General features: G+C 47.8%; 4 protein-coding genes across 8 annotated transcripts; all 4 read left to right on the top strand.

The window, feature by feature from the left end:
* Window positions 1–309: 309 nt before the first annotated feature.
* Window positions 310–2399, top strand: LOC136351051 (putative 4-hydroxy-4-methyl-2-oxoglutarate aldolase 2). Of its 3 annotated transcripts, XM_015767558.3 has the most exons (3): window positions 407–555; window positions 675–809; window positions 1746–2399. In XM_015767558.3, exon 3 carries the CDS (start codon window positions 1759–1761, stop codon window positions 2263–2265), a length of 507 nt encoding a protein of 168 aa, XP_015623044.1. In that variant the 5' UTR covers window positions 407–555; window positions 675–809; window positions 1746–1758; the 3' UTR covers window positions 2266–2399. The 3 variants fall into 3 exon arrangements, with proteins under 3 accessions (XP_015623043.1, XP_015623042.1, XP_015623044.1); XM_015767557.3 differs by lacking the exon at window positions 675–809 and having other exon boundaries at window positions 310–492; XM_015767556.3 differs by lacking the exon at window positions 675–809 and having other exon boundaries at window positions 327–555.
* Window positions 2400–4746: 2347 nt separating this feature from the next.
* On the top strand, window positions 4747–7031 carry LOC4330812 (putative 4-hydroxy-4-methyl-2-oxoglutarate aldolase 2). Of its 2 annotated transcripts, none has more exons than XM_015772120.3 (2): window positions 4747–5297; window positions 6373–7031. In XM_015772120.3, the coding sequence occupies exons 1-2, from the start codon at window positions 4924–4926 to the stop codon at window positions 6890–6892; spliced, it is 894 nt and encodes a 297-aa protein (XP_015627606.1). In that variant the 5' UTR covers window positions 4747–4923; the 3' UTR covers window positions 6893–7031. The 2 variants fall into 2 exon arrangements, with proteins under 2 accessions (XP_015627606.1, XP_015627605.1); XM_015772119.2 differs by having other exon boundaries at window positions 4758–5297; window positions 6370–7031.
* Window positions 7032–9576: 2545 nt separating this feature from the next.
* Window positions 9577–13856, top strand: LOC4330811 (methionine aminopeptidase 1D, chloroplastic/mitochondrial). Of its 2 annotated transcripts, XM_015767570.3 has the most exons (11): window positions 9577–9733; window positions 9893–9959; window positions 10441–10669; window positions 11097–11258; window positions 11339–11380; window positions 11656–11727; window positions 11954–12025; window positions 12292–12371; window positions 12870–12967; window positions 13175–13222; window positions 13529–13856. In XM_015767570.3, the coding sequence occupies exons 1-11, from the start codon at window positions 9637–9639 to the stop codon at window positions 13672–13674; spliced, it is 1113 nt and encodes a 370-aa protein (XP_015623056.1). In that variant the 5' UTR covers window positions 9577–9636; the 3' UTR covers window positions 13675–13856. The 2 variants fall into 2 exon arrangements, with proteins under 2 accessions (XP_015623056.1, XP_015623058.1); XM_015767572.3 differs by lacking the exon at window positions 11656–11727.
* Window positions 13857–14658: 802 nt separating this feature from the next.
* On the top strand, window positions 14659–23870 carry LOC4330810 (uncharacterized). The gene is made up of 7 exons (XM_015769428.3): window positions 14659–15116; window positions 15207–15304; window positions 15390–15531; window positions 22070–22165; window positions 22275–22394; window positions 22548–22810; window positions 23461–23870. The coding sequence occupies exons 1-7, from the start codon at window positions 14954–14956 to the stop codon at window positions 23569–23571; spliced, it is 993 nt and encodes a 330-aa protein (XP_015624914.1). The 5' UTR covers window positions 14659–14953; the 3' UTR covers window positions 23572–23870.
* Window positions 23871–24589: the final 719 nt, after the last annotated feature.

Below are 24589 nucleotides of genomic sequence, written 5' to 3'. Positions count from 1 at the left end.
TTCTACGTCCCACTGCTGATTGCTTGCTTCCTGCTGAAATCTGAATTCGGAAACACCTTATGTTCTAATCTAGTAGCAGGATGGACAGTGAAGTTCTTTTCCGTTTCTAGGTTTCTTTTTCACCCAAGCGAAAGACGGACCTGGTTTCCAGGTTCATGTTTGTCTGACTTGTTTTAGCTTTTGTGATGATGTTGATCGAATACCTGGTTTCCAGGATGGGACTGAAAACAGGTATCCCCAGTTTTCTCGTTTATTGTAAAACTTATTTTAGGGGGTTTCTTTATTAAGTTGGGTCCAAATGACATCATTATTTCACAAACGGTCCAAACGGATGAGACGATATCAGATGCCTCCGTTTGTTTTGAGTGTGTGTTAGGCGGCGCATCGGCGGGTGTGAATAAGCAACTATCGTCTCATCCGGACGAGCCGACCACTGAAATCGAATCCGAAGTCCCAACTCCCAACCACTGCTCTCTCCCGCGAGATAAAGAGGTGTGCCTTCGTCTTCCTCTTGACACTCCATCCGGCCCCCTTTTCTAGCTAGCGGCACGCGAGGTTAGTGTGTTTCTGTGTGGAGAGATGTTCTTGTGCTGTTCCGCGCGCGAATTCCGAAGGCTTTTGATGACAAATTTCTCTGATTTTTTCTCTTCTTTTTTTTTATCTGGCATGTTCAGAAACCAAAACTACTACGAGTCCTGCTGCTTGAAGGGAAAAAAAATGAACGCTAGTTGTTGTGTTGAATCTTTTATACTTGTTCCTGATGAGAAGAAAGCACAAAGTAGCTCTTGATTTGTTGGTGTACCATTGAGGTGCCTTTCCTTATTGAGCAATGAACAGAATCATATTTCTCCTATAAAGGAATTGTCATGCTAGATCAGATTTAGTTATTTTTTCCTTCAGCTAAAGCATTATGCTAACGTTTCTCTGTCGAGGAAGGATGCTTTTGGTGATTCACACGTCCTGTAGAATACCCCTGTTTCGTTACTTTTTGTTCCATGGAGTGATAACAAGAACAAGTTTCTCTAGCTATTCTCCTTAGAAGCAAGTCATGGAAATTTCCAATTGTTTGTCTAATGAAATCTCAACATTTTTCTGTCTGTTTAAAGTACATCCCTGAGATCGACCAGGCATGACAAACAGTGTAGAACAATACAATTAATTAAGCATGTCATATTTAATCTTCCTTGTTTGCTGTACTATAAGTTCAAATGTGCATTTCTTTGAAATGTTACGCTGTTAATCTTGGGATATTTAACTTTTTGCCACCTTTAAGATGTGGCAATTGTCACTCACTGTCTATGACACGTGGGCCCTCATGTGTTTATGACATATGAATTTAGTGACAAATTCTTTATCACCGCTCGTAAGAGTGGCAAACAGTTAATTATTCCGTTAATGTTTTACAGAAACTATCCAAAAAGGGTTTGTTCACTTTATTACCAAAATCAACCTTACCAACATTTGGCACAACCAACTTTGGTAGCGTTGGATGTGTTTAGTTTGTGATTTTTTTAAAATTTTAGTAGTGACTTTATGAGAGGGAACTTCTGGAACTTTCAAATTTTGGTAAATTAGAGAGGGTAAGAATATGTTTAGTTTGTTACCTTACAATTTTTTTTTGATAACACCGAAAATTGGTAGAGTTGAAAATGATAATAAAGTGAACAGCCCAATATCTTTACTGTTGAATGTTGAGCAGATCTACGTCTTGACTCTTGAATATATTTCTCCTCTGATGACAACAGCATTGAAGCCAATATGGCCGCGCTGCCATTAGCCACCGCCGAAGTGTGCGACGCAAACTCAAATCCAATCATCGCCGGCGAGCTCCGCGCCCTCCCTCCCATCTTCAAAATCTACGGGAGGCGGCAGGTTTTCGCCGGCCCAGTCGCGACGGTGAAGGTGTTCGAGGACAACGTGCTGGTCCGCGAGCTCCTCCAGGAGAAGGGACATGGCCGGGTGCTCGTCGTCGACGGCGGTGGTAGCGTGCGCTGCGCCCTCTTGGGCGGCAACCTCGCGCAGCTGGCGCAGATCAATGGATGGGTCGGCATCGTCGTCAATGGCTGCATCAGGGATGTGGATGAGATCAATGGCTGTGACGTTGGTGTCCGTGCTCTCAATTCGCACCCTATGAAGTCGGGGAAGAAGGGCGCCGGTGAGAAGCGTGTGCCTGTGACCATTGAAGGGACCAGGATTTGCGACGGCGAGTGGCTCTACGCTGATGCTGATGGCATTCTCATCTCGAGGACTGAATTGACTGTGTGAAGTTCCTGAATGTGTCGATCTGTACGTACGAGTAGTTGGTGCATAAAAGGGGTGATGATTAATTGATTATGCCCTCCTCCTTGTGTTGTATCTAAAAATAAATGTAATGCTGCAGCCAGGTTCCTTTTGCCCAAGCCTCTCCCAATTCTACTGCCTTAAGGATTTTCAACGTTAAGGCCTGGTTTAGTTCCCAATTTTTTTTCCCAAAATATACATATCGAATCTTTGACACATGCATGAAGTATTAAATATAGATAAAAAACGAAAACTAATTGCAGAGTTTGCATAGAAATTGCGAGACGAATCTTTTGAGCCTAATTAGTCCATAATTAGTCATAAGTGCTACAGTAACCCCATATGTGCTAATGCCGGCTTAATTAGGCTTAAAAGATTTGTCTAGCGGTTTCTAGGAGAGTTATGAAATTAGTTTTTTCATTCGTGTCCGGAAACCCCTTCCGACATCCGGTCAAACATCCGACGTGACACCCTAAAATTTTCTTTTCGTGAGCTAAACACACCCTAAGTCTCCTTTAGAACATAGGGAACCGTTCATTTCCTCTAAAATAAATATTCCCGTCAAATGCTCTGTTGCAAACAAGGGCCTCTAGAAAAAAGACCCTCGTTCGAGCTATACTTATGTGAACAACGTACAATTCAGGAAGGAGACCAAAGAGGGCTAGCATTAGATTTTTCTTTTTATTTAAAAAATAAAACGAATTGCGCTAGATAGTGTGATTTTTACAAGCATGTAACTCCGAAGAAAAACTGTCTGGAAGCAGATTAGGTGATAACGGGGTCTTCTAAACTACACTTTCAGATAGAAAGTGATGCCGCCAGATACAACTGAGGAAGGTCGGATCTAGCCATGAGATGCATGATCTGACTGTCCTTGTTGCCAGCCGCACCTTCAAGCCTAGCCCAGCGTCATGTTCCCAAGCCTACTATCGCCATCCATGGCACTCTTGTCAACGCCGTCACTAGATTAGGTCGAAGGAAGGGCGGATCTAGCCATGAGGAGCCGAAATATGTCGTCCCATTGCAGTTGGTTGTAGACATGAATGCACCACTGCTGATGAGCTTGCCATCACCACTACTCGTTGCTTCCACCACCGTGGACAAGCCACCATCGTTGCAAACACCTCGCAGCTGCCACTGCCATGGATGGGCTTGCCACTGCAGTCATGGCACACCCATCAGTGTTGTCGCTAGATCTGGTTGAGGAATATCAAAACTAGCCATGGGGCGTTGGATTTGACCGTCCCCATTGGCACTGGACACTGCCATCGTGCCTACCGTCGCTATAACCTCATTATTGCCATCGCCACCGCTGCTCTCATTGTTAGGTGGCCCCGCCGCTACCATCATCGTTGCTTGTCGTTTTCCGGTGGTTCTCTGGTTGTAGCATATACAGGAAGAGAGAAGAGCAATGGCGGATTCACCGCTCGGCTAGGGCGGGCAGTTGCCCAGGCTCAACATGCGCTCCATCGAGATCGAGCGATTTTTCCACATCAATTTGCTGGTTTCTCAGGCAAAATAGGCCGGTTAATCACCTCATCTGATTGTTTCATATTTGACGCAAGGAGCAAATAGATGCAGGGTGCTTGATTTTTGCTTTTGTATGCATGCGCTTTCCATGGATCGTCTTAATTTGTGCATGCACTTGATTGCCGACGAAGCATCAACGTAGGAGACAGCATCCTAATAGTCCACTTCTATAATAAAAATATAGTTTTGTTTTTTATAAATATGTGGTTAATTAGCGGTTCTCGTTAGATGTTAGGTTTTGCCCAGGTTTCATGATATTCCTAGTTTCACCACTGGAGAAGAGAGAGCGGTTGCAGTAGGGTTGGTGGAGCTGACCGTGCCACTCTGTTGCACGACGGGTGGGGGGGGGGGGTCCAAGTCGTCGCAATGAAAAATTTGGTGAGCAATGCTACTTGATGTATTGGCGTAGTCAGAGTATTCCCCCAATGTAATATGTTTAGATTAGACTAGGTTATTTTTTATTTTCATAATCTTAAACAGAGTTTCATAAACATGGGTTCAAGAACACCTCAAAATAAGCCTGGGAGATGGAAGTCAGCTATCGGATTGGTCGAGCGGTCACTCGGGCTCCGCCACCGACGTTGCATGTAAAAGTTTATCAGTCACTGGCAGATACATTTCGTTGATCCCACTCATATCGCAGCTGCTCTAGCAAACAATCTGCTGCTCGAACCAACTATTTGCATTGTTCGTTGCTCTGCATTGCACCTCTCGACCCCTAGGATGTACACGTGGGACAGTAATCCGTTAAACTCAATTATTGGCACTCTGCTAGCCTGAATAACAAGTAGTGTAATGTTGTTTGCTTGTATGTTTGGTCGTTTTCCATCCTTTGTTCCACCGTGACGTTGATGAGTGGGTCCCGTCGTGATGCCGATCAATTGTCTACTACTGCGATATCAATTAATCATGTTCATGTGTTTAAAAAGATTAATTAATCGTCTTTCTGGATGGCGATCAGCCGATCACCGCCCCCCCCCCCCCCCCCCCCGGGAGGATCATTAATAGATGGTATTGCGCAAACTGCGATTCAATTCAATCACTGGTATTACGGCTACCTCATGTTTTGAATCAGCTTGGTTTGTATCTTGAGTGAATTTGGCTAGATTTGAGATGGAATTTGGAAGCTGCGAGATACGAGGGAAATGCAGGGGCCTATGCGCAAAAAGCTCAGAGGATTCTTCCCCGACATTCGCACGACGCCGCGGGCATGAGGAGACGCTCACGCTGACGCTGCTGCCTGGAATCACGTCTTGCGCACGCCCACGCCCACGCCCACGCGGACGCAGCGGGTGGTGGGTTATTCGGTGCCCTCCGCCGCCGGCTACCTCCCCTCCTCCGCTCCTCCCCATCTTCACAAATACCATCCCAACCAGTGATCCAGATCGAGCCAACCACCACCCCCAATCGGATCCCTCACCCGATTGGCCCGGCCAGATCGCCGCCGATCCGACCCCGCGCAACCCTCTCCCGCGGCCGCGAGCGAGGTAAGGAAATCGTTCTTGCCGCTCGGTCCGCCCTCTTCCTGTTCCTGCTGTCCTAGCCGTGCCCGTTCGCCTAATCGTTCTGCGTGATCGGTGGAAGTTCAGGAGTCCGCGTGTTCCGTTCCCTGTTGTTTGTTCCTTGCTTTGGCATGTTCTAATTGATTTGTGGCATTTTTATACTTACTGGATGGAAATAAAACATAGGGTGGTTCTTGATTTGTTGGTATGCTATTGGAGTGCCATGTCGTGCTAAGCGATAAACCAAATCAGATTTAGTATCGAATAAAGAAAACCAGATTTAATATTGATCATCTTATAGCCTTACCAATATGGTATCGTCTCATGTTGCGTTGTCGGTATGGTTGGACCTGTCAACAGCAAACCTTTATCCCTCCTTGTTAAGTGCTTTTATTACAGGGGAAATGGCAATTATGATACTGAGTTTATCTTTTGTTCCATAGCTGGCTGGATTAGCTGCTCTTTTTTTTTTCTGCGCTTGCTGCTTAGAGCATTTGTAACTTGATACACCTTGATTACTTATTGTATGACATAGGTTGTGTGTGTGTGTGTGTGTGTGATAGATGATATAAGATGACCGCTATGGAAATTGCATGTTAGATCACATTCTTAAACTTACTTTTGCTTTTAGTTTTTTTGTTCAGTTAAAAGCATGTTAGCATTTCTCAACAAGATTGGTTTGGCGGTTTAGGTGTTCTGTGGAAGATGGACAGCTGAGTTTCTTAACATTTTGTTCCTTGCGTTGATAAAAAGGAAAAAAGTTCTCTAGTTGCGCTCCTTATAAAGTTTAGTCATGGAGAATCTCCCATTGTTTGTTGAATGGAGTCTCAACATTTTTCCTCTGTTTAGAGTACATCGTTGAGATCACGCATGAAAAACAGGGTTACAGTTAAAGCATTCCTCATTTGCTGTATTACAAGTACAATGTGTGCTTCCTTAAAATGTTTTTGTTGTTAGTGCCTAATAGTATAAAACTTATATTGCTGAATATTTATTGAGCAGCCTTACTTCTTAAGCCACTTCTTGCTCAATAATGTTTCCCCTCCTCTAATGACAGCAGAACCGAATCCAATATGGCTGCCTTGCCATTAGCCACAGCCGAATTATGTGATGCAAATGCACATTTGATCATGAATGGCGAGCTTCGTGCTCTCCAGCCCGTCTTCCAAGTCTACGGAAGGCGGCAGGTTTTCGCCGGCCCTATCGTGACGCTGAAGGTCTACGAGGACAATGTTCTTGTTCGCGAGTTCCTGGAGGAGAAGGGCCAAGGCAGGGTTCTCGTGGTCGATGGTGGTGGGAGCCTGCGGTGCGCCATTTTGGGTGGCAACCCTGTGCAGCAGGCGCAGAACAATGGGTGGGCTGGCATCGTCGTCAATGGTTGCATCAGGGACGTGGATGAGATCAATGGCTGCGACATTGGTGTCCGAGCTCTGAACTCGCACCCTATGAAAGCAAACAAGAAGGGCATCGGGGAGAAGCATGTGCCTGTGACCATTGCAGGGACCAGGATTTGCGACGGGGAGTGGCTCTACGCCGATACTGATGGTATTCTCATCTCAAGGACTGAATTGACTGTGTGAATCTCTCTGTGTGTGTGTGTCTGTACGAGAATTCGGCGCATAAATGGAGTGCTGCTTCTGCCCCTCCTGGTGTATTGTCAAAAACTGTAATAACGTACTGTTAAATTAAATGATCACTTGGAATAATTGATGCTCTCTATTTTTTTTGTAGAAAGTGGTCCTGGTTGACAGTATTTCTCTGTGGGTATACCATGTATTGCATCTATCTTTTTTAAAATGGTTCAAAAGATTAACCGGTTGGAGTGAGGCTGCACAATTAGAGGCGCACGCAGCCGGTATTTGACATCCTGGGACAGCGCAAGTAGCATATAATAGGCTTAGAGAATGTTAGTAGGCTTAGAGGATGTTTAAGTAATAACTAAGGAGGTTTTTACCTGTGTGCCATTAAAAAAGATGACCCCTACCTCTGTGCCAGTAAAAAGTTTGGGCCTCCCTCTATACCATCGTCGAACTTTATCGCGTCCTCCACACCATTCCGTTGCTATTCTGTTAGGGTCTAACCGTTTGGCAGCTCTGACATGTAGGCCCGGGCAGGAAAAATGTCACTCTTGCCCTTTCAGTCACGGGCCCCACCTGTCATACTCTCTCACCTCTCTCTTCTCCCTCTTCCCTCTTCCTCTTTCTTACCACAGTCAAGAGCAGCGGTGGTCGGCAGCCGGCGGCGGGCACGGCGAGGGCGCGGCGGGCTGGTCCGACGTCACCTGCGTCGACGGCGGCGGTGGCAGGGTTGAGCACCGCCGTGGCAGGGTCGAGCTCGGCGGGGAGAAGGCAGCCTCTCGCGCGCCGCGCGTTGTCTCGGCGAGGAGGAGCGGCGGCGGCTCGGCGAGAGGAGCGGCGGCGGCAGCGACGGCGGGGCGCGGGACGGGGGACGCCGCCGCTTTGCCTGAAAGCCGAGGGGAGCGGCCGGCCGGCGCGGCTCGCAATCATCGGCTGCCACAGCTCGAGAGAAAGGAGAGAGAGATCCATGGCTTCCCAGTCCACCCCTTCCCCGGTGGCGGCGGCGGCGGAGGAGGAGGAGGAGGAAGAAGGAGGGGCGCGGCGGCAATGGCGGCGGAGGAGGAGGAGGAAGAAGGAGGGGCACGGTGGCTGACGGTCGCGCCGAACGGCTAGCCGAGGCGGCGCTGCGCGGTGCGGCCAGGGGCTGACTCAAGGGGGTCGTCGTCGGGATGCGCCGGCTCCTCGCCGCCATGGGGGCCGCCGAGGAGGCCGTGGCGTCCGCGGCCGTCGCCGTCCCGGCGCTCTTCGTCGGTGGCGCCCCTGTCCCGGCTCTCTCTCTGTCTCTTCTCTCTTCTCTCTCAACACTAAGGCCAACAACGTCATTTGGCTACGCCATTTGACACCGTTAGGATAAAAATGGACGGAATGGTGTGAAGGGCGTGATAAAGTTCCACGATGGTATAGAGGAGAGGCTCGAACTTTTTAGTGGCACAGAAACAGTGGTCATCTTTTCTAATGGCACACAGATAAAAACCTCATAACTAAGGATCTACCCGAACATGAATTGTTTGGGAGAGGACGAGAACTCTCCATTAGCTTGAATAGCATATGAATGTGATGGTTCAAGCCTTTAAGGCGCCTTATGCCGGAAGTAATGCGTTCCGCGAGCTGGTAATCACTGATGAGGGACCTTTAGTTGTTGGTAATCACTGACGAAGGAGGTGAAGTGTGAAAGGCCTTCAGCAGATATTATTAATCTTAGATTAGCATCATAACTATTACGTCCTGTTTGATGATACTTCTGAACAACAGTTTTTGGAGCGCCAAGTTATTCAAAGAAAAGAAAACAATGGTCCATATTTTGATTCAGGTAACCACAGCGGCAGATGACCACCTCATACATTAGATGTGCGCAATTATAATGGATCAAATTATTGGAGTATGGACACCAAAAAGAAAATGCTGGCACTCTCATATCACTCAAAACTGTAATACAAAAACCTCTGCTAAATGCACATGTATTGGCATTTCACGGCCCCTTTAGTTGGAGGAAGTTTTTAAGAGGGATTAGGAGTTTAGAAGGATGAGGTTATTAACTGTTTTGTTTGGTTAAGAGACATGGGAATTTTGATGTGATGGGATGGGGAACTGAGAAATGAACTCCCTCATTTTCAATACCTGGGTAGGGGGTGGTAATTGGAAGAGAATTCCTCCATTACTTTCCTAAACAAATATCGGTCATCCGTTTTTATTAATGACCTAATCTCCAACTAAACTCCCTATCAACTTCCACCACCTCTACCAAAAAAGATATTGGGATTAAAAATCAAATTCACATTTTAATCTCACCATCGATTCCCTCGTGTAAACTCCCAATCCCTTTCCCTCAATGTAAGCCAGAAAATATCTCTTCACGTGCAATCACTGATCAACTAAACCACCTTAGGGGTTAATTAAACGGTATTAGAAAGATGAGGAGGGTCTGATACATATGGTTTAATAGTTGAGGGGGTTAAGTAATCAACCAGTGATAGTTGGTGTGTTTATGTAGACTTATTCTATTTTGACGTGTAATTCTTGTGCGCGTTCGAGAAATGTAGACTAATTCCATTAAACTCGGTGTATAGTTGAGGGACTCAATATGGACTTTTTCGGAGAAGAAACGAACGCCACCGGCCACCAGGACGGTCCACCACCAACGGCGCGCGACCAGTTTACCTGCGCCGCGGCCGCCACAGATTCACACCGCCTCGCCCCAAGCCACACACACACGCAGTCAGGGAGTCCCTTCCGCTCAGCTCGCCCCCATGGCGACCTCGTCGTCGCCGCGCCTGCTCTCCTCCTTCCTCGGCGACCGCCTCCTCTCCGCCAGCGCCAGGCCGCTCCTCCGCGGGGCCGCTCCAGGTAGGCGCCCTTCCCCCATTCTTCTCTCGCAACTCCGCGCGCGCGGCGCGCACTCCCTCCACCTCGCGAATCGCGACTGCCTCCGCTGCCCCAGCGCGTTAGCGGCGGGCAAGAGTTTACTGAGGCTGCTCCGGCTCCGGGTGGGCTCTCTTTTTGCAGGAAGCAGGCGGGCCGCGTATCAGGCGACGAGAACGCTCTGCAACCTGGTGGATATCCTCTTCAACAGGTGAGCCAAGCCGCCTAGGATCACCATTTTCAGCACACACCAGTTTGTTGGGTAATTGCAGCATAATTGCAGCATTTTATTTGCTATGAAGTGTCCTTCGAATTAATCCATAGTTTATTAGTGGTTGGATAGTTGGTGCTAGTTTTCTTTGAGCAATTAACAATTTAACATATAGTCCCTACTTCCTTGGTGGTGACACTGTGAACAACTAGTCAGATTAATTACCGCACATTGGTGTGGTTGCTGCTATTTTGGGGAGGAACAGAGATCTTGGAAACGCAAATCTCGAAAAAACGCCATGTATATTAGTGCACGTCAACAGAAATTCAGGATCTGATAATATTGATGATTGATCATTTGGTTGTGTGCTGCATATTTTATTAGAATAATCTGTATTGAGTTATTTTGGAAACACTGGGCACCAGGACCCAACATAAATGCTGGTGAACAGAAAGTTAATTATTTCATTGTAATCTTGCAGAGGTCAGAGTGACAAACCGGAAGATAACCCTAGACGCCTACGGCCTGGGAAAGTATCTCCTCGTCTAAGCGTTCCCAAACATATACAGCGGCCACCATATGTCAATGCTCGTCAAAGACCTGGATTGCACAATGGACCTGAAATACATGATGAGAGAGGGATCGAATGCATGAGGGCTTCTGGAAAGCTTGCTGCACAAGTTTTGAAGTTTGCCGGGACTCTTGTAGAGGTAATGCTATTATTACTAAAAATTTTATATTCTAACTTTTGAATTGATTGAACATTATTAACATTAGGGAAACTTCATCCCGTTCCGTATTGAAAAAACAGTGTACCTTTTGGGGGAAAATAATTCCTTTGGTAACTGTTAAGGTGCAGGAGAGAAGTAAGTACATTTTTAGACCTATAAAGTATTTCCTGAAGTAGAGGTGCCCGTTTTTCTTAATATTGTACCTGCTTCCTCTGCAGGGGCAATGTCTTCCGAGTGTTTCTTGCTGTGTTGTATGTCTGTAGTACATAAGTAAGCATGTAGTGCTTAACTAAGAAAATTGATATTCTTTTCATCTGATATATGTCTCTGCTTGTTTCTCAGACTTACCATACTCTAGGGATGTATAAAACTCAAGTGTCAAAGACTGATTTGTTCTTATTGACAGCCAGGCATAACAACTGATGAGATTGATAAAGCGGTGCACCAAATGATAGTAGATAATGGAGCATACCCTTCGCCACTTGGTTATTGCGGTTTTCCAAAGAGTGTCTGCACCTCAGTGAATGAGTGCATCTGTCATGGTATACCTGATTCTCGTCCTCTTGAAGTAAGCCATCCAAAATTGGAGATAACACACACATACTGCATACATATAAGAAAGTTACAAATTGACCTCCTTTGTTACAGGATGGTGACATTATCAACATTGATGTTACTGTTTATCTCAATGTAAGTCAAACATCAATGTGTAGATCACCCAAAACTATTACCCTTAATTGCTTTGATACTGCAGTGCTTCCTTTGCTAACAACAATAAGGGTGAAGGGAAGCAACCGCAGTGCTTATTTAATAGTAGATTGTTATAATATTTTGCTTTTTCTGGTGGATTGTGATGATATTGCTATTTCTGGTCGATTGCGATGATATTCTCGAGGATATTTTCTTTTAGTAGTGGTTTCTTACATGGTCATACACAAACAACTAGCCTTTCCTTTTCTTTTCAGAGAGTGTTTCTATGCATCTCCTCCTTATATTTGCATAAATGTCAAAGTATGACAATGGTGGCTGGACAGCTGGTGATTACTTACCCTTCACTTGGTTTAGGATTTGTGCAACCCATGGTCGAGATAAGGCATGGAATTTTTATGTGTATTCTTAGTCCCATCTGTCTATGTACAGTTATTGATATGGTTACATGTCTACTGTGTGGTTCATTATTAGTATATTGCTTTGACTACAGTCACTTTCTGATTTTTTTCCCTCCAGTGCATATATATATTGTACTCATGTATTTGGTTCCAGGGTTACCACGGTGATACATCTGCTACATTTCTATGTGGTAATGTTGATGACAAAGCTAAGAAATTAGTTCAGGTGACCTCAAGTTCTCAACAAATGTTTAGTTTTAACAATTAAGCAGTAAAGTACTATACGACTGAAAACCCGTTCTCATGCAGTTTGGAATGTAGTTCATTTCTAACCTATGAAATCTCATAGATGAACAATGCTATACCAAGTTATTTTTTTAATTCATCCACAAATTCAGGGGCAAAGCTCATGAAAGTTTCAGTCAAAGCAGCTACAGTAATAGATAATCATTGCTTCATGTTCAGAGTTTAGATTTTTTTTTCGTCAAACAGGTAACAAGAGAATGTCTCGACAAGGCTATATCAATCTGCGCCCCTGGGGTGGAGATCAAACGTATTGGTCGAACTATACAGTACGTAAACGAGAAGATGTTCTGTTGATTTTCTATATGAACTGATGCTGAAATATTGGATTTTACATTCCAATTTCTTTTGAGAAAGCTTCTGCAATTAGAATTTAGAAACCAACACCTCTATTTATGTGGTATCTACCACAGAAACTTCCCTGATAGAATCCAATTTCTTGAATTTTGGTGATGACCAATGTAAGAGTTGCTATTAATTTCTTGTAATCCATTGCATACTTAAAGGATGCATGTATATTATAGTATTATTACATATAAAAATTATTTCCTGGTTAACCATTTTAAGTGTTTCATTGAAATTGACCGATATACAAATGGATTTCCCATGCTAGTTTCCGATGCATTGATACACTGATTTTGCTAGACGATGCATTTTGATGATTAAATTGGACTCCTGTCACCGCTGTAGACTTTCAGTAATGCACCAGTAGGGTATATTGATCCTTGCTTTGAAGTTAACTTGCTGAGGATTTCCGATCTTCATAGGGACCATGCAGATAAATTCAAGTTTGGTGTAGTTCGACAGTTCGTCGGTCATGGGGTTGGACAAGTGTTTCATGCTGAACCTGTGGTGCTTCATTTCCGTGAGTCCTTCACTTTGATGGAACATCTCTTACTCAATTCTATCCATAGTTTTGAGCTTGTAGCATATATTCCAGTCACTTAACAAACCATAAAAGGCTAGAGACCCCTTCAACAGATGATACTTTGTTGTTGCAGTTTGCTCCTCTGTATCAGCTTAGAGACATGATTTGCATGCCATGGACTGATGACGGTTTCGAAATTTGCAGGAAACAATGAATGGGGCCGTATGACATTGAACCAAACATTTACTATAGGTACATGTTTCCAATGTGCACATAGCATGGTTATTTTTTCTACCAACTTGTGACTGTGACACGTATAATTATAACTATACCTATTCTCCGAAATCTATTGTGCACATAAATTCAAACAATGATACTTAAGCTGAAACTGATGCAACTACTATGCAGGAGTAATTTACCAATTAATTTCTGTTGATTTGCTAGCAAGAAGCCCTGGAACACTTAGAAATGATGATATCATGTCTTAGACTATTGTCTTCTGAAGTTTTTTCGTGAAGCATGTAAAGCTGACAACCTCCCCATTCTTTTTTTTATTAGAGCCCATGCTAACCGTGGGGAGCGTAAATCCAGTTATATGGTCCGATGACTGGACAGCGGTGACTGAAGACGGCAGCTTGTCAGCACAGTTTGAGCACACAATACTGATTACAGAGGATGGCGCGGAGATACTGACGCAGTGTTAAGGGCGGACGAGGATTAGAGGCGAGTAATGACAGTGATTCTATTTCTATAAGTGGCTGGCTGGAGATGGAATCCTACATTTTTTTGGACAAATGATCCAACTTGAAGTTCCAAACCCTAATGTAAACTCATATTACTAAGATAACCTACAAAAATTTTGAGTAAAATTGGTTTTAGAAGTCCATTTGTTGTTTGGTTCCAAAGCAATCAGGTTGTTTGGTGGCTGAAACTTGCAAGTACCGTGGTTGGCTGCTTGGGATTGCCGAAAGGCACGTTTTGCCTCATTTGCTGGCGAAGTACCGCTTTGCTTAATCAACACTTTTCTTCCATCGATTATTAGCTTGATATAATTGGTTGTTTCGTCAATCAAAATTTGAAAGACTGCCTGCCTTGTTCTACTTCCACAGCGACGGCGAGCCCGAAACTCTGTCTCTGCTATACCAGATTTTGTTTATTCCATTCTTTTTCTTACTATATGGATCTGTTTAGTAAAACTCTAACTTCTAAATTTATCTATAGAAGTTAGGTTTAAAGTAAAGTTGTGGAGCAGTATAAATCTAATTCCACCTCTTTAGTTTTACCTACTCCACTTTAATTTTAAGTGAAGTTAAAATTGTTTAGCTAGACTCCAACTCTAAAAAAAAAAGTAAAGTTGAAATTGAAGTTGTGCCAAACAAACACCCTGAAATTAATCAACCTGCAGTACAATAGAACACTAATTATTTTACTGTCTTATATGCCTATGATGATTCTCTAATCACAACTGCTTTAGGCTAACTTTAAGATTATATATAAACTAATCTGTTCGGTGTAATCCCTCGCCGACCACGGCAAAATCGTCCAACCGGTCACACCAGCGCGACCTACACGCAGTCGGTGGGCCCCCCTTCGTTCCACTGACATATGGGACCCACGATTGTGGTCCCCATATGTCAGTGAGGTGGGAGGCCTTTGAAGAAGTCGTGGGGGTTGAGTTGATTCGCCCTACCGGCCCAACCGCTCCCAAATTCCCTCTGCACAGCACTTCCATATGCGGAAAAAGGGAAGACCCCCTCGCGCAGAAACGAAAGCGGAGGCGTCCCCGGATTCCAGAAGCTTCTAGTAGCACAGTAGTAGCAGCCGCCGCCCTCGACGCGCGTCTGCTCGGGGTGCTCGCGGGAGGGGAGATCGAGGCGAGGGAGCTCGGGGGATCGATCGACGGGAGACCGTTGGAGCAGCAGAGCGCAATGCCGCGTGGGAGGCGGTAGGGATGGCGGCGGCGGCGGCGGCGGAGGCGGGAGTATGGCGAGGGGCGTAGCGCGCGCGGCGTCGTTCGGTGGCCGCGCCGCGACCGCGAGGTGGTGCTCGTACCGGCGCATCACGGTAGCCGTCTGCCTCGGGAACCTCGTCGCCGCGCTCCTCGTGCTCCGCTCCCTCACCTCCCTCGCCCCCACACCGCCCAAACGTGAGCTGAATCTCGCGTCGCCATCTCTGCACCTTGGTCCTTGGGTTTATTCGATCTGATTCGTGCGCTGTATCGAACTCTTGTTTCTAGGTGAGGAAGTGGTGGAGTATACGGAGGAGCAGATTAGGAAGGCGGAGGAGTCGATCCGGATTCGCCGCGAGGCGGAGCCCGTCGAGCTTGTCGAGGCGGTATTAACCAGAAATCTTGTTGTAAAATATTTTCACAATACTTGTGATCTAATCGACTAATCCTCGAAAGCTTTTGGTGCCAAAGGTGAAGAATCTGCGGAAGATTTTCAGGCGGGAGGAGAAGAGGCGGAAGGAGTTGCCACTGGAGTTGAAGCAGAAGGTCTCGTATGAGATTGTGCAGCTCCTGCTCGATTTGGGGGATAACAGCAGTTTCGCTCAGCAACGAGGTATTCTCACATTCTCGTATCTGGTTGGTTTCAAATCAGGAAATAGTACACTGTTTTATGTACAACGGAATGGCATGTTAGATTCGGAATTTGAATACCCTTTTCTTAGTACGTGTGGCGTTATTTGGAATCATGTGTTAATCTTATCTAGTTTTTGTCTGGCAAGTTGACTTGCAATGTGGGCCTATTTCAGTATTTTATAATCACTTCATTTGAGGTACTCAGGAGGGCTGAACAGGATGTTACTTCTTTATTTGTGATCCTGTGCACTCATCAGTTCATCTGCTCTCTTGCAAGTGTCATCTTATTTAGTTGCATTTTCTCAATCCACATGTTATAAAATAAACTTTTTTGCACGTGATTTTCCCATGGTGTATCAACACAAAAGTGGTTCCAGCTACCTTGATAGGCTCAGTGACGCATTCAACACATTATGTATGAGTTGATCTATTTGACGCAAGAAAAGAAAGAGATATTACCGATTTCTATTTGACGCAGTAATGTGGAATGCAGATGGTTAGGAGTGATGGATAAGTCTTTGTGGTCCTTGGTCCTGATTTCTTCTTTTTGCTTTTGGGTAGTTTCACCTTTTTCAGGACATCATCTACTCCTTTAGCATATTTTCAGTTGCTAGGACAGCTGCAGTTAGTAGGACAACAGCAATTAGCATCTCCTTTATGCCTCCTTTATGCTTTATTCAGTTTGGATGCCCTCTAGGACAGCATCCTATTCAAATTTCGAATTTTTAGACTAGGAGGGTGCAGCAATAGGCTTGCAGCCAGCTATGGTTATATATATATGTATCCAACCTCCCTCGGGAAGGTATGGCTTTGTGTTTTGTGAATGAAGAAAACCAGAAAATTGCCCCATCTCGAGTGCCATCCTCTTCTCAATGAGAGTAACCATTGAAGTTCTAACATCTGGTATCAGAGCCACACTTTCCTATAGGCTAAACATCTCTTGTTCCACCCCTTCCCAAGCTCGGTTGAGCTCTCAGCCAGCAGCAGCACCGGCTGCTCCTCCTTCCCCTTTCCCTCCCCCCTCTCCACGCAGCAGCCCCCCGGAGGTGCGCCATTTCCGACGTTCGGTTGCCTCGAGCACTCGGCGTCAGCAGGACGCCGAGCTCGCCGCAGCAGAAGAGCGCAGGCGAGCAACGGCTCAGACCGCTGCAGCAGCAGCGAGGGCGGCTAGACTGGCGGCAGCGGAGTTGGCAGCAGCCAGGGCGGAGGCGGAAGCAGAGGTGGCGGAAGATGCGGCACGTGCGGCGGAGGTAGAGGTTGAGACCTTGCGCAGCAGCATCAATGGCTCCATCGCCGGCGACATCACCGCCGACAGGGAGCTTGAGGAGCTAGCAAGAGGAAGGGCACGGGAGCGGGCAGAGCGGTGGGCAGCAGCCCACCTCCACGGCGGCGGCGGCGGCCAAAGGGACCGTGCGCCCGCTGACGGGAACCCAGATGGGCGCGGGCGTGTCGGCGGCAGCACGGAGCCCGCGCGCTGCCCTCGCAGGCAGCGTGACTCTCTCTCCCTTGACCGGCGCCATGGCCACCACGGCGTCCAGACGGTGGTCAGGGACTTTGGTCCCGGCGGTGGGTGGCCTACCCTCACCAAAACCAACTACATCGAGTGGGCCGCGGTGATGAGGGTGAGGCTCCAGGTGCGGCACATGTGGGAGGCAGTATGGTACGGCGACGTCGACTACGACGAGGATCGGCGGGCACTGGATGCCCTCATCGCTACAGTCCCGCCCGAGATGCAGTTCTCGCTTTCCCAGAAGCGGACTGCCAAGGAGGCCTGGGATGCCATCGCTGCGGCACGCATCTGCAGTGACCGCGCCCGCAAGTCCACACTGCAGGCACTCCGCAAGGAGTGGGAGAACATGGCCTTCAAGCCAGGTTAGGATGACTTTGCCCTCCGTCTCAACACTCTCTTGTAGAAGATGGTGCAGTACAGCGACGACACCTACGACGAGGAGAGAGCTGTCGAGAAGCTCTTCCGCTGCGTTCCAGAGAAGTACAGGCAGATCGCTCGCTCGATCGAGTCTCAGCTGGACCTCTCCACGATGTCGATCGAGGAGGCGTTAGGTCGCCTCAAGGTCGTCGACGGTGATGAGCCACAGCCTCTCTCGGGGCCTATCACCATTGGCGGGAAGCTCCATCTCACTCGGGACCAGTGGGAGGCCTCTCAGGGTGACGGGAGGAAGGGGGAGTCATCTTCCCCGACAGGCGGCCGTAAGCTGCGCAAGGTGCGGGGAGGTGTCCAGCTACGGTGGGCGCGAAGACGTGCCGAGGGTGGCGCCCGCAGAGGCGCCCAAGGCGGCGCCACCGGCAACCACAAGCCGGCACGAGACGACGCCTACCGCAACTGTGGCAAGCTTGGCCATTGGGCCAAAGACTGTCGACAGCCACGACGCGGCCAGGCCCACGTCGCACGTGTGGAGGAGGAAGAGCCGGCTCTGCTCCTGGCTCACGCAAGCATCGAGCTACCTCCAACGGCACCGGCCGCAGCAGTTTTTCTCCACCTTGATGAGCCGAAGGTACTCGTCTCCCTCTGCAACGGCTCTAGCAACGACAAGGCTGATGGGTGGTACCTCGACACCGGCGCCACCCATCACATGACCGGCCGACGGGAGTTCTTCACCGAGTTCGACTCCAGCGTCCGAGGCTCCGTCAAGTTTGGGGACGCCTCCGGCGTGGAGATCAAGGGCGTTGGCTCCGTCACCTTCACCGCCAAGTCCGGTGAGCACAGGTTGCTCACCGGAGTCTACTACATCCCCGCGTTGAGGAATTCTATCATCAGCGTGGGACAGCTGGATGAGAACGGCTCACGCGTGTTGGTCGAGGACGGTCTCATGAGGATTTGGGATCGCCGTCGTCGCCTTCTTGCCAAGGTAACCAGAGGCACTAATCGACTCTACATCCTCAGCGCGCAGGTTGCACAACCAGTTTGCCTCGCCGCTCGTCGAGACGATGAGGCGTGGCAGTGGCACGAGCGCTTCGGGCACCTCCACTTCGAGGCGTTGAAGCGGCTCAATGCCAAGGAGATGGTGCGAGGCATGCCGTGCCTTGACCACGTGGAGCAACTCTGCGACGTCTGCGTGGTAACGAAGCAACGGCGACTCCCCTTTCCCCAGCAGACGAGCTTCCGAGCCAAGGAGCGGCTCGAGCTCGTGCACGGGGACTTGTGTGGCCCAGTGACACCGGCCACACCAGGAGGACGACGTTACTTCCTGCTGCTCGTCGACGACCTCTCCCGCTACATGTGGGTGATGGTCCTCGACAGCAAGGGAGAGGCTGCGGACGCCATCAGGCGCGCGCAGGCTGCTGCAGAGGCGGAGTGTGGCCGCAAGCTGCGCGTGCTGCGCACCGACAACGGCGGCGAATTCACGGCGGCTGAATTTGCTTCGTACTGCGCTGATGAGGGCATTCAGCGCCACTACATCGCGCCGTACAGCCCGCAGCAGAACGACGTCGTCGAGCGGCGCAACCAGACGGTGGTGGGGATGGCTCGGGCTCTCCTCAAGCAGAGGGGGATGCCGGCCATCTTCTGGGGAGAGGCGGTGGTGACGGCCGTCTATATCCTCAACCGCTCTCCTACCAAGACCCTCGATGGCAGGACACCGTACGAGGCATGGCATGGGCGCAAGCCGGCGGTCTCCCACCTGCGGGTCTTCGGCTACCTCGCGTTCGCCAAGGAGCTTGGCCACATCGGCAAGCTCGACGACAGGAGCACCCCAGGGGTGTTCATCGGCTACGCGGAGGGCTCGAAGGCCTACCGCATCCTCGACCCGGAGACACATCGTGTGCGCACAGCGCGCGACGTAGTGTTCGACGAAGGGCGAGGGTGGGTATGGGACAAGGCGGTGGACGATGGTTCGACTCCGACGTACGACGACTTCACCATCGAGTACGTCCACTTCGAGGGAGCTGGGGGAGTAGGCAGCTCTTCTTCACCGAGCGTGTCTACCCCAGTCCCCGAGCCTCCACCGACTCCGACATCAACACATCCTCGGGCCACGACTTCGACTACGACGAGCTCTTCGCCGACACCACCCCAGCCGGTGACCCCACGCACTCCAGCACCAACAGCCACTCCTCCAGGCACGTATACTCAGACGCCAGCTCGTGTTGAGCGCAGCCCGGTGGAGTTCGCTACTCCGCTCTCCCACGACGGGGAGCGCATCGACGCATACCACGACGGCGAGCAGCTACGGTACCGTACGATGGAGGATCTTCTCGGCGACCAGCCGGTGCCGGGACTGGTGCCTCGCGACCTGGAGGCGCAGTTACACCTTGCGTGCGACGACGGTGAGCCTCGGTCTTTTGCAGAGGCCGAGAAACACGCGGCATGGCGTGCCGCGATGCAGTCGGAGATGGACGCGGTTCAGGAGAACCGCACCTGGGAGCTTGTTGACCTCCCTCGTGGTCACCGCACGATCACCCTTAAGTGGGTGTTCAAGCTGAAGAGGGATGAAGCCGGAGCCATCGTCAAGCACAAGGCTCGCTTGGTGGCACGCGGTTTCGTGCAGCAAGAGGGGATCGACTACGACGATGCCTTCGCTCCCGTGGCACGGATGGAGTCCGTGCGACTCCTTGCGCTGGCTACTCAGGAAGGCTGGGGCGTCCATCACATGGACGTCAAGTCGGCGTTTCTGAACGGCGACTTGAAGGAGGAGGTCTACGTGCACCAGCCGCCGGGATTTGTGATCCCTGGCAAGGAGGGCAAGGTGCTACGCCTGCACAAGGCCCTCTATGGCTTGCGGCAGGCACCGAGGGCGTGGAATGCCAAGTTGGATTCCACACTCAAGGGGATGGGCTTCGAGTAAAGCCCGCGCGAGGCGGCCATCTACCGGCGGGGCAATGGAGGAAATGCCTTGCTGGTGGGTGTCTACGTCGACGACTTGGTGATCACCGGCACCAAGGATGCGGAGGTCGCGGCGTTCAAGGAGGAGATGAAGGCCACCTTCCAGATGAGTGATCTCGGGCCTCTCTCCTTCTACATGGGGATCGAGGTGCACCAGGACGACTCCGGGATCACGCTTTGACAGACCGCCTACGCCAAGCGCATCGTTGAGCTGGCTGGGCTCACCGATTGCAACCCAGCTCTCACTCCGATGGAGGAGAGACTAAAGCTGAGCCGCGATAGCACGACGGAGGAAGTGGATGCTACACAGTACCGGCATCTTGTGGGGAGCCTTCGCTACCTCACCCACACACGGCCGGACTTGGCCTTCTCCGTCGGCTACGTCAGTCGGTTCATGCAGCGACCGACGACGGAGCACCAGCAGGCTGTGAAGAGGATCATCCGCTACGTTGCGGGGACTCTCGACCACGGTCTCTACTACCCGAGGTGTCCTGGCAAGGCACACTTCATCGGGTACAGCGACAGCAACCACGCCGGCGACATCGACACCAGCAAGAGCACGAGCGGGATTCTCTTCTTCCTCGGCGAGTGCCTCGTTAGCTAGCAGTCGGTCAAGCAGCAGGTGGTGGCCCTGTCCAGCTGCGAGGCCGAGTACATGGCGGCCTTCGCCGCTTCGACCCAGGCGCTCTGGCTTGCTCGACTGCTTAGTGATCTCCTCGGCAGAGACACTGGAGCGGTGGAGCTCAGGGTGGATAGCAAGTCCGCTCTGGCCTTGGCAAAGAACCCCGTTTTTCACGAACAGAGCAAGCACATCCGGGTGAGGTACCACTTCATCCGAAGCTACTTGGAGGAAGGGAGCATCAAGGCGAGCTACATCAACACCAAGGACCAGCTTGCGGACTTGCTCACCAAGCCTCTTGGGAGGATCAAGTTCCTCGAGCTCTGTTCCAGGATCGGGATGGCCCAACTTCCCCACAAGACGACGCACAAGACTTAGGGGGAGAATGATGGATAAGTCTTTGTGGTCCTTGGTCCTGATTTCTTCTTTTTGCTTTTGGGTAGTTTCACCTTTTTCAGGACAGCATCTACTCCTTTAGCATATTTTCAGTTGCTAGGACAGCTGCGGTTAGTAGGACAGCAACAATTAGCATCTCCTTTATGCCTCCTTTATGCTTTATTCAGTTTGGATGCCCTCTAGGATAGCATCCCATTCAAATTTTGAATTTTTAGACTAGGAGGGTGCAGCAATAGGCTTGCAGCCAGCTATGGTTATATATATGTATCCAACCTCCCTCGGGAAGGTATGGCTTTGTGTTTTGTGAATGAAGAAAACCAGAAAATTGCCCCATCTCGAGTGCCATCCTCTTCTCAATGAGAGTAACCATTGAAGTTCTAACAAGGAGAGGGCTCTGGTGTATTGCACGATAATACCGACTATTATAACAGTTTGCCATAATTTATTTGCCTAATATTTCCTACAAGTTCCAAAGCTAACAGTATCACAGCAGAACTGAACCTCGTTTTTGGTTTGCATTCCAATTGTTTTGCTTCTTGCCACAACATGCAAGATACATATTTCTATACTAACTTATTAAGTAGCCTTCTACAAATTATTAAGATATTTTCTTGATTTTTCATATTGGAGTACCTACATCTATTTTTTCCTAATACATAACAGAAGCAGTGGAATCATGGCGTTTCGAGAAGTTAAAAGATATAAAAAGTGCATCTATTCAGAACTCAACAAAGTTAGACCTCTCCAACGAGGAAGCAAGTACGTGGGCTTTTCTATTGAATCTACTATTCTGTGTGCTCGTATTCTTTTCTGATTAGTGATGCTAGGCCTTTGGCTATATACACTGAATTTCAATATTTTCCTGTAGGAACCTTAAAGCGAGCACTACAGTTCAACTGGCATGTGCTGCTGGAAGACATTGGTCTTTGGATACCATCAGAAGTCTCACACACTGAACATGATGACAAACCTGAGAATGAACCAGAAGGTCTCTTTTTTGTGTTTATTTATGAAGTTCAGAGCATTCATGGCCTCAGTTCAAACAATTGTGTCCTTTTTACCTTTGTAGTTGTAGTTATAGACTATATTTTGAAGTTCTCAAAATGAGATTTTAGTTTCCAACCTATGTTAATTGTTGCAGAAGAAGAGATAATAGCTGGTCCACCTTTGCCCTCACAATGCAATGCTGAGCTACATACTGATTACGATGGTGCTGCTGTTAGATGGGGCTTAACACACCCCAAAGAATCTGCTGCCGATTGCTGTCAAGCATGTCTAGACCAGGCTAAGAATGCCAGGCCAGGTGAACTAAGGTGTAATATATGGGTTTATTGCCCATCAGAGTTTGGATGTTTCTCTCCAGATAAATATGAGCATAAACATCAGGAGTGCTGGTTGAAACAGGTATACTCAGTTTTGTTCTATATTTATGCACCAACCATTGAAATTACAGCCCTTAATATTTGCATCTTTATTGTTTTCAGTTTAAATGAGTGTTAGAACCCCAGTTTTTTTTATGCATTTTACATGTGCACGAGATGGCTTGCTGTTTAGTTACTATATAGAAATGATTTGGAAAATATTTATGCCTTAAGCACGGCCCTTTGATTACCATTTAGTAGTAGTAAAGGATTTGAATGGCAGAAGTCAGATACAAGGTGGTGCTGGTGTTCATATTGCTATTCTGCAAGTCTGTATGCTTGTGCATTTGTCATATTATGGATTTGTTCACTGATCTGCACCAGCCTCATGTTTGATGCTTTACAAAAAAATATTGAGATTTAATTTGCCGCAAAAAAATAATTTAATATGAGCTAGTATCAAATTATCCTGCATAATTCTGACCCATGTACTGTTTTGAAGGAGTTGGTTGCTCATTGCACTTGTTAGTCTTCAGAAATCCAAGTTTGTAATGAATTTTATGTGTTTCTTCGCCATAGGTTTGTTTTGTAAGCTAAAATACTTAATGAAACACCTGGGCATTGTTTACTGTAGTGTCTGAGAGTGTCATGAAATGGTTTATTTCTTCTCTTATGATGGTTCAATGCTTGCAGGCTGACCACCCTAAACTCAACTTCAAAGACAAGTATTCCGAGTCATACAGAGATTCTCATCCCACTGCCCCTGTCGTTGTGCCCTGGATGTCAGGTGTCATCAGCGCATGAGCTGTTAGTCCCCAGAGGCTCATCTGAGATTGGGAGATTTGTACCGATGAAAAACTTAACCAAAGCAACTTCATATACCGATTCTTCCTCGTTTTTTTTTTCTTTTGCCATGATACGTTTCTCTTTCTCTTGTCTTGGGTATATACGAATATGATGTAAACCTTAGATTAGTCGTTCTGATAGCAAAAGGTTCATTTGAGGGAGGCTTATTTTGTGGCCAAGGGAATGTGAGTAGACTGATTAAATACAATGGTTCCATCAAGAGAAATGATGGTGCTCTTGCACATTTTCCGCTCCAATTCTTTTGTCTCTGATCACGAACTTTCCTAAAGCACCATTCGGATTACTAATCCAAAACGGACTTAATCTATTTACATATGGTAACTTCGTCTCATATTATGTTTTTTTTTTGGTCGTGAGTTAAAACTTCTCTAACTTAACCGAGTTTGTACACTTTATAGGTCTCAGGAAATAAGTTTATACACTTTATATGTTATCACGGAAGCGCTCATAGGTTTACACCTCTGTTTCATATTGTATGCTATTTTTTGTTTTGTCATGAGTTAACTTTATCTACTTTATACGCTTCATAAGGCATCAGGGTTGTGCTTATAAGGCAAGGTGTACGTGTGTTCGTAGGGTTGTGTTATAAACGTTTGCACTTATACTGTGTTTTTTTAAAAAAAAAATTGTTGGCAAAACTAAAATGACTTAACGGACTAAGGCTGAGTTTAGTTCCAAACTTTTTTTTTCAAACTTTCAACTTTTTTATCACATCAAAATTTTTTTACACACATAAAGTTCCAACTTTTTCGTTACATTATTTCAATTTCAACCAAATTTCTAATTTTAGCGCGAAGACCCACCTTATAGTAACCACCCAGAAATCAAAATCGAATGAGAAACACGGCAACACGCGACAAGAGTGGGACACGTCCATACGGACGGTAGGCCGGTTCTGAATTTCTGATTTCTGCACTACTCCGTGTTCTTTCCAAAGTCCCCTAAGATTGTGTTT

Source organism: Oryza sativa, chromosome 2 (genome assembly GCF_034140825.1).
Source record: "Oryza sativa Japonica Group chromosome 2, ASM3414082v1".
Lineage (NCBI taxonomy): Eukaryota > Viridiplantae > Streptophyta > Magnoliopsida > Poales > Poaceae > Oryza > Oryza sativa.
Note: the sequence above shows the minus strand (reverse complement) of the source record. Positions and strands in the feature narration are given on the sequence as shown.